An 11,154-nucleotide genomic window follows, 5' to 3' on the forward strand; every position below is an offset into this window, starting at 1 on the left:
GGTGCCACTCCCGTACCTTCCTCCCTCCTGGGCTCCCTTTTGCCTGGTGCCTCCCTCTCAGCCCCCCCCCCAATGGCCCCTACGAGCCCTGGCTTCCCTCTTGTTGGGAAATGCAGGCCTGGCCAAGGAGGGAGTTGGGCACACACAACAACAGCAGCAGCAGCAGAGGCGGAAGGGGGGAGGAGGAGAAAAAAGAAAGGAAGGAGAAAGAAGGAAAGGAGGAGAAAAGAAGAAGAATAGGGAAAAAGATAAAAAGAGGAGGGGAAAGAGGAAGAGGAGAAGAAAAAGAATAGGAGGAGGGGGAAAAGAAAGAACAAGAGAAAGGGGGCGAAAAAAGAAGAGGAAGCACCTTGCCGGTAAAGCCCTCTCCATGCTGCTCAGCCTTGGGCCCGCGCGGGGAGGAAGAGAAGCTCCTCCTCTGGAGGCTGGCTGGCCAATGGGAGAGTGGAGCTGGAACAGCCCTGCCCCCTGCTAGCTTTCACAGGCTCCTGCAGCAGGGGCGGGCTGTCCAGCCATTGGCCAGCCAGCCTGAAGAGCAGGAGCTCCTACTCAGCCCTGCGCGTGCCCACACAAGAGCGCACAGGGCAGCCCAGGGCGCAAAATGGAAGCACCGGAGGACTGCAAAGGCCACAGCAGGAGCGGCTGCAAGAGTGGCCACGTTGGTGGCAGACTGGCAGTCGGCAGCAATAGCTGCTGCTGCTGCGGGGGTAGCCACAACGGCAGCAGCAGGGACCAACTCAACCCAGGGCAAACCCAGGGGAGGGGCAAAAACGGGACAGGACCCTCCCAGGGGGCAAAAAAAGGGAAAGTCCCGCCCCCAGTCGGGATATGGCATCCCTAGTGGGGGGGCAATGGTGGATCTACCAAAAACTGAGGAGGGATGATGAACACCCCTCTGCCATTAGTCCCTCCCCTCCAGAATGATGCGATTCAGATCTGTCGTTCCCATTTGTTGAACACACTTTAGAGTCAATTTTTTTAAAAAAAGAACTGCCAAAAAACTAGTGTCAGGAAAGAGCAATTTTTTTCAGAACCAGTTTCAAATGGGAACGACATTCATATAACTCGATCAGCAATTTGCTTTAAATCACAGTGGGAACATGGCCTAAGCCTAACAATCAAGGAAGATATGAAAGAGGACAAATTTTGTGGAGAGTGTGAACTCTGTGTACAGAAACACACTGCTTCACCTTTTGAGTTTTCTCATGTACTGGAGAATCAAAAAAATGTTGGAAATGAACAGATATTGCTCAGTGGATTTCAATTCACATTGACATATCTGAGCAACAAGGAGGAATTCAGATTGCAATTCTGCACTAAATTACTTGAAATAAGGCCAGTGGAATCCAGTGGGAATTCCTATAGAGCAAACATGTATGGAATTGTGCTGTCAGTTTCTCTTCAATTTAAATTATATTTGTGGTGTTTTTTGGTAAGTCTTCAGGGATGGCTGAAATCCCAAGAAATCATCCAGTCCACATGTGCCCACTTAACTCCTATGAAAATCTATTCATGAAAATTCCCATGGCTATGCCACAGCCTTTCTATAGAAAACTACTTATTTTCTATCCATGTAGGAGGGATATCTTCATATTTTCAACCTTACTGCTTTCCACTTCATCATTCCTATCTTATCATCCTCTGAATCTAAAGTCACCTTGTTGCTACTACAAGAATTGATTTTAGACCTAGTCTCAAACCTTCACTCCTTGCCCTCATATTTCTCTGCTTTAGCTTAAGGAATTTTAAGAATAGCTTTCTTTGTTTGAAATCACCCATTGTTTGAAATCATGTTTTATACCTTTTATTGCTCAGGTCATAGATAAGAACAAAGAGACAGACACAGTAAAATGATGGAACCATTGTACATGCAAAAAGACTCAGTCTTACAGGTGTCTTTTTGAAAACTTTTACTGAAAGCAGAAGAGGAGTTGATTACAGGAAATACAGTGTAAAATCAAACCTACTCCTTGTTTATTTGGACTTTCTTTTAATTTTAGCAATTTCTTGGAGTTGAGCTGATTACTATTGGGAGGATTATTTTGCAGGTTTGCAAAACCTGCTGAAGAGTAAGCATATATCTATATGTGCAGCCCCATTTATGGCCTCTCTGTAATTAGATGATACCATATTGTGCAAGTTCATGGAGCTCCAGGTGGCTGAAGGCTTCCCATGGACAGATCACAGTGATATCTGAAAGAGAGAGAGAGACTAGCATCAAAGTACCTCATAGATGCTTATTGCTAAAAGTCATCACACTGCTGAGCTGGACTCAGCCTCAAAGCCTATTCTGACAATTGGTACAGTGAGCAATTACAGGGTATTATAATCATAAATAGAACCAATTCTGAGTAACCACTTCATATGTGTTAGAGAGAAAGAGACTACCAAACAGTGGAAAGAATCGTAGTTTGACATGGCTGTTCAGAAAGCTGAAGGCCAAGAAACAACCTACAGTTAATCAAACAAGGCCATTTGGGAAACAAGACAGGCTGAGGTAGAAGGTCAGCCATTTACATGTCACTCAAAGAGCCTGAGAACAAAGATTCTCTTTTGTATTTACATGTATTGAAGGTTGTCATTCAACCATGAAAAAAGAATATCCTGGGCGTTCTTTCAATTTTGTGAAGAATTAGCATAACATTTTAAAAAGTAGCATCATTTTTACTTCATGCAAATGCCTAAGCTATACTGAGGAAGCATGCACACTGGAGTGCCAGCTTTTTGGTTTAGTCCCTGACTCCTGTTTCACACAGTGCTACATGTGAGAAGGAATTACACTTGACAAGGACCCAAGCTAAGATGATGGAATTCAGATTTGGCAGTGCTGAAAGAGGAAAGTTGCAAGGAACTTGCTCTTGCTGAGGCTTGTCATGGCAGATCACACATGTACTAGATAGATGGATCGTAATAATCAAAACATGGCTTTTTATTAGAACCTTTGGGACCTAATTGATTTTATCCATATGTGTACATGTGTTCAGAGATCAGTTAAAACAATTTAAATTATTTTAAATTGTTTGAACTGATTTTACATTGTTTGGTTTTAGTGTTAAATGGTTTAATATATGCTTTTAGTCTTTACATTTGAGGAAGTAGACTATGTCTTCTTTTGCTCAATAAGATCCTTTTGCATACTGATATTCCAGACTAACACAACCATGTCTCTGAAATTTAGTCTTTTAGATTACAGTCGGCTCTTGGTATCCGCAGGGATACATTCTGGACTCCCCATGGATACCAAAATCTGCAGATGCTTGAGCTCCATTGTCCCCAATTGTGGCACATGCATGTGGCCGTGCCACCATTAGGAACAACAGGACTTCAATGGTGGTGTGTGCACGTGGACGTGCCACCATTAAGGACAGCCCCTGTTGTCCCCAGTGGCAGCCTGAAACCACAGATGGCAAGTCCACAGATACCAAGAGATAACTGTATTCTTACTGATTTAAACTGCTTGAAATTCATAAACCCACACTGACATCCTTGGACACAGTGTGGGATATAAATACTTGAATAAAGAAAAAAAAATACAATCTTTCATACCTGTCCCCAAGCCTTCCATGCCAGGGATGTCATCACCAAATCTGCAGAGTGAGAGAATGGGAGAGAGAATGAGAATGTGTATTCTATTAAATTTCTAGATTTTCATCACTTGACTTGGGATCATCACTAGCCAGGAGAAATAAAACCTCTGATAGAGACTCATGTAGGTGGTTCAAGGGGAATTTTTGTTGCTTCACTGAAGGGCCTACTATGTCTCAAGACAATCACTGTTGGAAGTTAATATTATACATGGGAGCAGAAACTCACGAGGCTGGATTAGCGTATCTGGCCAAGTTAACTTTTCCAGCCCTTATATTAGAGCCACAAGTCTATGATTCTATTGACTTTTTGAGATAGCAGTAGATTCACTCCTGTGAAAGGATCCAAATTGCTAAGTGTAAAGAAGCCCTTTTTTTCATCCAGGAAATCTGTTAGAAGCAGCAGGACAGATCCTTCCCATCCCTGCCCACAGACTGATGTCATGAGTAAACGTTCCAACCAGCTGCTTTACATAGTAGACTAACTCCTAAGAAATTGTTCTCTTTGTTGTATCTGCAAACTTGATCACCTTTTTCTATTTTTCTCCTGGAAGAAGAGTTCTGTTATTGGGGGACAGGTAGACAGCTGTCAAGTGAGTTCAGTAGCTTTGTGAAAACAAAAAAAATCCAGAGTTCAATATCGTAGAAAATGGACCGCCATAAAATTTGCATATGCTAATTTATATAAAGATATGCAAATATAGAAATAAAATACTAAGCTTTATTTAAATTTCATGTGAGAAGTTTTTTAAATGCTTTCAAGAGGATGCTGGTATTGTTTTGAACTGAAGTACTTTTAATTCCTTTTTATCTTTTTAATCCTTTTCATTTTTATGTTTAAATTGTTTTAATATTGCGAATAGTTTAATTCCATTGTAATGTTCATTTTTGTATGCTTTTCTCTGTTTTGTTCTTGTTTTAAATTATAAGCCACCATAAATCCCAATTTTGGGGAAAAGGTGGGAATAATAATTGATTGTGATTATGATTATGATTATTAGTTGCACTTTTCTTCTCAGAAAGTAGCTGGTAGGGTTTTTATGAGTGTTTTAATACCACAAGCCTACCAAAATTAGAGTTCAAAAATGATAATCCTCAGAGAGCTAATCCAAAAGCAAACCAAGGGGAAACCAGGTGACCACCCCTTGATTAATTCCTTACTGAATCTTGCTTCAAAATTTAAGCAACCTGATTTAATTATTGATGCTATTGATTTATGTAAATATTGATTTGTTTCCAGGTTATTACAGGAAAAAAATGCCAGTATGATTCATTAATTATTTGGAGGATAAGAGTTCAGCACCCATGGTGTAGTGGTTTGAGTGCTGGACAATGACTCTTGAAAGCAGGCTTCAAATCCCTTGCTAGGCCATAGAAACCCACTGGGTGACCTTAGGCAAGCCACACTTCTCAGGCTCAGAGGATGGTAATGGCAAACCTCCTCTGGGGAAACGTGCCAAGAAAAATCCATAATATGTTCACCTTAGAGTTGTCATAAGCTGGAAATGACCTGAAGGTACACTATGGAAATATCACACCAGGGCCAATTCCACTACAGTTGTGCTATTGGAAGATAATGGAAGCATAGAGCTATAGTGATCTATAGTTCAGCATAGTTGCACAATCAACGCTATAACTAAATAAAAACAAAAGAAAAGTGCAGGAACGTTCCTCATATAAAAGTTGATCGCTTTACTGCATTAATAGATTGCGATTGGATGTTTTGCGCATGCATATTTATCGTGCTACTGCGCATGTCTGAAAAATGTGGTTCCATCCCAAACACAACAAAATAAAATTTCCATATTTAAGAACATAATATATATCCAGTTCAAATAAAAGAGTGCATTATACCTGAAAATAAGAAAGAAATCTACTCCGAAAACAATCGTAGTAATGAGAACAATTTGCCTGTGCTAAAGCTGGGGAAAAATTGCTGATAGCGATCCTCGATAGTGATTATTACTTTCCGCACCTTTGCAATAGTGCTTCATTTGTACTACTGACAAACCATTAATGGGGTTTCCCTGTGAATGAATAGTTATGAGACCATAACAGGTTATTCATGGGACAGCTACAGGATGAGCATGATGTTGTGTGAAAATTATGCTATAATGACGAGAGCATTCTTTTTTTCTCCTATGTGATAATATGTGATAATATCCAACAACAACATTGAATAGCTCCTTTAGAATTTGAACTAAATCACAGAGCGGATTCACCACCCCAGCAGCACCTCTGTCCATTCATCAGATAACCTTACTAAACAAGATTTGTCCCTGCTTCATATCTTCATACCCCAGGTGTAGATAGCAGGGAAGAGGCTTGTATGGGGGCAAAAGATGACCACACAGCCCCATTCTCACAACAGGAGAATGATGGGAGGGAGCCTTGCAGGTCCTCTAAAGCTGCTCATTGCATATAGAGCTCTGGGCCTGAAAGGTTTCCATGAAAGAAGCTGCTGGACTGGCAGGGATTTGGCTGTAGCAGTGATGGATAAAGAGACGTATAGCTGGTTCCAGAGGAAGGTGGAATCAAAACACTCTTCTTAAGGAGCTTTTCATCTCTCACCCTTGGATGCCCTTCTTTGGTGGCTTGCTCTTGAACTGCCGAATTTGCCTCTGTTTGAATTTGGCAGGTCCTTTCCTAGGGGTGATGGGCCCTCCAGTCACTTTGGTGGCTGACTTGATCTCTGGTTTGGGAGGCTCCAGGCTCATGGCTGCAATGAGGAAATGTCTCCTTGGCAAACCCTGCTTGTTCTTTAATCTGTTGGGGGGGGGGGGGGGCTAAGAGAGAGAAAGACAGAAAAAAATCAGAGCACAGGGCTCAGAGGAAAGGTGGCATCTGCTGGACTCTGATCCTATATTTCAATGATCAGAGGAGATCAAAACAGGAATATTCCAGTTTCAGAGAAGGCAAATCTTCTATATGAAATTATAGAAGATAATTTCCAGATTTAATCAAAGATAGCAACTTTACATCCAGAAGGTATCTGGTGGTGGTTGTTGTTTTCCTTGTTGTGTTAGTTTCCCCCCCTAAAGTGTGGCTCTTTTTGCAAACCCTTTCCTACCGTACCAACATTCGCATGATCCTTTCAGTTTCAGCTTTCATTATTTAGAAATGAGAATGAGACAAACAGTATGCACAGAGATGCAAGAACTACTGGTATGTTGTTTAGAACAACTCCATACAAAATTTGCCTGTAAACTATTTGTACTCTGGCGCACAAACAGGGAATGGGGGTAGCATGCATCACAAAATAGACAAAATGGGCACAGGGGACGCAACCTCAATGGGCAACTACACAACTGAATTTGTTTTTGTAGAGACTTGCCCACAGCAGATTGGGCCTACTGGGAAACACTACATCTGCTTCTGGCTGAGATCCAGCTAACACACTGAGATCCAATAAATGGATTATTGATGTGATCCAGTACCATATTTCTTATTTTCACATTCTGATCCATAGACATAGGTTAATCTGATTAGCCTCCCCTTCCATATATTCTTCACCTCTATGGAATCTTTTGCTAATAGGTATCCTTGCTTACAGGATTAACACTGGAAAGAACTGAGGGTTTCCTTTTTGTTCATCAGATTTTGCCATTGCTGCATCTTCCTTTATGAAAAGGTCAGAACTATTGTTCTCAGACTCAGCAGTGCTCAGCCCTTCAGCTTGAATCACACAGACCAGGGAATAAGATACCCCAGGCTTTCTGGCAATTGAAATAAAGATCGCTTTCTCCCCATAATTGTCATTTTGAGAACTTTGCTTTGTGTTACTTAAAAACACAAGACATTTTTAAAATCATGGTTTAGCTCTATTACAAATACTGTTAAACACGTGCTTCAATTAAACTCATTACTGATTCTTTTAAATGAATCAGGTCTTCTATGCTCCAGGATCCATTAACGTCATTGTTTTAGTTACTGTCTTAATTTTTCTCAGGCTATAAATAACTATATAATTTTTGCAGCCCAAAGCTAAAACGTATTTTCAATTGGCAGGCCCACTGGGTTCAATTAAACTAGCCTAACAGCAGCTGTATAAGAGAGGTTCACTGAGAGATGGTCCAGAGCTAGCTGGTGACTTTACATGGCTGAGCAAGCATTTATATAAAACACATGATCCTTTGCACGTATGAGTGCCTTCCTGGAGCCAGTTATAACCTTTTGGGGACACAGCCCCACATGGACCCAGGTGAGAGTAAAATCTAAGTAGTTGTGGAATAAAACTATGAATGATAAACCTAGTAAAAACTAAAGGAAATTTTTACTTACCAGATATAGGTAGTTCACTCGTATGTAACAGTCGCACCCCTTAACGACCAGTGTCACTTGCAGAAGCTCTGAAAGCTAGAAAGGGCTTGCTAGATTTATTGTGCTTTTCATAATAGGATTATGACTTGTTTTTAATCCAATGTCATTTTCAACGATAGGTAGATTGTTTATTATCTATGTATCCAGGATCAGTGAAGGGCTTTGGAGTATAAATATGGGGAAAACATTTCAACATTACTGTAATAGGTTAAACATCTGTCTCTGTTGTTTCTAGAACCTATAGAAAGTTTCATTTTCACAGTGTTGTATCGCTATACAAAGTAAGAAAGGAGGGGAAAAGGAATGAGGTAGCCTTTTAAACACTAACTGGTTTTTATTTTAGCATGATCTTTCATGGACATAAAACCACTTCTTCAGATATAGTACAGAGTGGATCTGTACAAAGTGTGCAGTACAGAGTGCCTGAGGAAGTAGGTTTATGTCCACTAAAGCTTACGCTAAAAAACCAATTAGTCTTCAAGGTACTGCTACATGCCTTCGCCTGCTCTGCTTCCTCTCACTGACTTGCTTTTATGCTGCAAGAGACTAATACAACTGCTATTTTTAATATCACTATGTGTGACTTATGAAGTCCTGTGTAGCTTGAAGGGCTGAATACTCCTGGGTCAACAATTTCCACAGGGGTAGCCGTGTTAGTCAAAAATAGAGGAACATTTCAGCATCCAAAGATACTCTGCTACTGACCTTAAAACGCCCATTCTGGAACAAATTAACTTCAAAAAGCAACTGTAGCATGAAAACTGACGAATTACAATTTATTGAGAAATTCTGTTCATTCATCTGTGGCCTGAATTGGGATAACAGGTTTTTATTACATGATCCATGTCCTGCATCAGGTTATTAGTATTAATTAGCTAAGCAAGGCCTGGATATTTATGTTATCAATACTACCTTGTGAGTGGTCACCCTTAAACTAACTCTCTTGGCTGCTTGCCTTAATTGCTTACAGTTTCCATCAGCATGTGCATGTATGCATGACAGCTTGGGATAAAACTTCCTGAATCTGATGAAGTAGACTTGTCTGTGAAAGCTCACATCATAATACACCTGTAACTGTAAGTGCTTTAAGTAGCACAGGTTTTTTTAAAAAATCTTATTACAATATAATACTCTAAAACTGTTATAACCTCACTCTACTGTATACACATTTATGTCTACACTGTACCCAGCTCACATTAAAGCAAAAGCAGCTGTACATATGAAAGGCTCAGTGTAAAGAAGGGAGAAGCACCCAGCACAGAAATATAGTGCCAGTGCATGTCTGTTAAATAAAAAGATGTCTAGAAAGATGTGCAGTGATCTGTTGGGATAACTGTAGGAAGTTATGGCCAGCAGTTGGACTTCTTGAGGTAGCCCAGAAGGGTTTGAGATGAAGTACACACCACTTCCCTTTAATCACCAGCTATTCAGTTTTTTCAGTTGTTTTTAACATCCCTATCGACAAAATTTTGTACACCAGTTTTATATAGAACCAGATAAAACAACAAGCAAATGTTAAATATTTCTTCCATACACAAAGTCATCAGCCTAGGTACATTCAACACATCACTAGGATAGCTTAATCCTATTTGCTGAAATATTGATAGCTGTAATTAATAGAAGATTCAGCAGTTCCATTAAAGTGACCTGAAATTAGAGTGTCTCAGAATTGCTTAGAGCAAAGGGTTAGAAAAGGATCTATTGTTCTAGCAGGCAGCAAAGGATATGGATAATCACTTGCATTTCTATAAGAGCTCAGAGGGAATACAAATCGAGTGTCCCTTATTCAAAATGCTTAGGCCTAGAGGTGTTTTGGATTTTTTTTATTTTTTTGGATTTTGAAATACTTGTATTTGCATATATGTACATAATGAAATATCTTGGAGATGGGACCCAAGTTTATACACAAAATTCATTTATTAAAAGACATAGCTGTGTTAGTCTGAGAGATGCATCAAAGGAAGTAGAGTCAAGTCCATTAAAGTTCATGCTACCAGCTTCTTTCTTTTAGTCTCAAAGCTGCTACAAGATTCCTTTGCATATTAAAATTCATTCATGTTTCCTATTCACACACATATGGCCTGAAAGTAATTTTATATGATATTTTAAATATTTAATAATTTTTCTGCATTGAACCAACAGAAAACAAAGCTGTCACTATCTCGGCCACCCATGAAAAAGGTTTTGGTTTTTGAAATATTGTGGTTTTCAGATTTCTGGATAAGGGAAACTCAACCTATACAACACTGTGCACAAGTTTTGTACCAAGCTTTGAAACAAGTTCTCTACCAAGCTTTGAAACAGTTCCAGTAATTTTAAAGAGGAGAAAAAAGGTAGTTTAACCTTTAATTTACAGCCAAATAGATTATTTCTTCTCTCTAGTCTTGCCAACTTTTCAAGTGGTAATTTTAACAGCAGCATGACAGAGACAGATAAAGGGAGGCGAGAATGCCTCTGTGTTTTTGGTAACAAATTTCACCTGCTGATGTCTGATGATCACGTTGCTGCTAAAGCAGGGATGGAAAAGATAATGTTAAATTGAAACTCCCAAAGTTGAATTGACTAGGAATGCTGCCAGCTATAATCCAGCAATATCTGGGAGGCTACATTTTCCCTATCCCTCTGCTAAAAGGCAAAAACCAGCCTAGTCAATCCCCCCACCTCCCCAGTTAGTTGGCATTTCTGCCACAAGATCTCCATCCTGCTCTCCTTGTGTTGCACTAAAAGGACCTCCCCATCCATCCATCAATCCATTTGGTTTTTGGCATCTGATCCTTTTTTGGGCCACACTGGGAAAAGGGTTAGCTTTTTTTGAGCTACAACTTCCAGAATCCTCCAGCCAGCATAGCTAGTGGTCATGCTGGCTAAGGGATTCTGTAAATTGTAGTACAAACAAGAAACAGCCCCAAGTTCTGCTTTCAGGCTAGAGGGGTACATATTTAGTACTAATTCTCTTTATCCCCCAGAAGTTAGCAGAAGCCCTTCAGTTCTACGGGGCACCTGTACAAATGTTGCCAGCACGTTTGATGCAAGAACATAATCTGCCTCCAGCTTTCCCAGTCATCTCTGGGAGAAAGCAGAGAACACTGGAAGCCATTCATTTCTATATCCCATCCTTGGTTTATATTATAATGTAGACTAAGCATTACTGAAACAATGTATGATACATGTTTGAACAGTCCAAAGAGCTAAATGCTTTGAACTGTCCAAAGTGCAATATAAATATCATATTGATGGTCCTATTGGTGTT

The 11,154-nt window shown here is 40.1% G+C and overlaps 1 protein-coding gene across 1 annotated transcript; it reads right to left on the bottom strand.

Annotated features, from left to right (window-relative positions):
• Positions 1-1,850: 1,850 nt before the first annotated feature.
• LOC149322335 (rod cGMP 3',5'-cyclic phosphodiesterase subunit gamma-like) lies at positions 1,851-6,438 on the bottom strand. Its single transcript, XM_089539890.1, has 3 exons — positions 6,156-6,438; positions 3,547-3,587; positions 1,851-2,193 (listed from the first exon to the last, which is right to left on the bottom strand). Exons 1-3 carry the CDS (start codon positions 6,299-6,301, stop codon positions 2,117-2,119), a joined length of 264 nt encoding a protein of 87 aa, XP_089396016.1. The 5' UTR covers positions 6,302-6,438; the 3' UTR covers positions 1,851-2,116.
• Positions 6,439-11,154: the final 4,716 nt, after the last annotated feature.

Source organism: Sceloporus occidentalis, unplaced genomic scaffold (assembly GCF_023333645.1).
Source record: "Sceloporus occidentalis isolate IW3139 unplaced genomic scaffold, rSceOcc1.0.p SCAF_1, whole genome shotgun sequence".
NCBI lineage: Eukaryota > Metazoa > Chordata > Lepidosauria > Squamata > Phrynosomatidae > Sceloporus > Sceloporus occidentalis.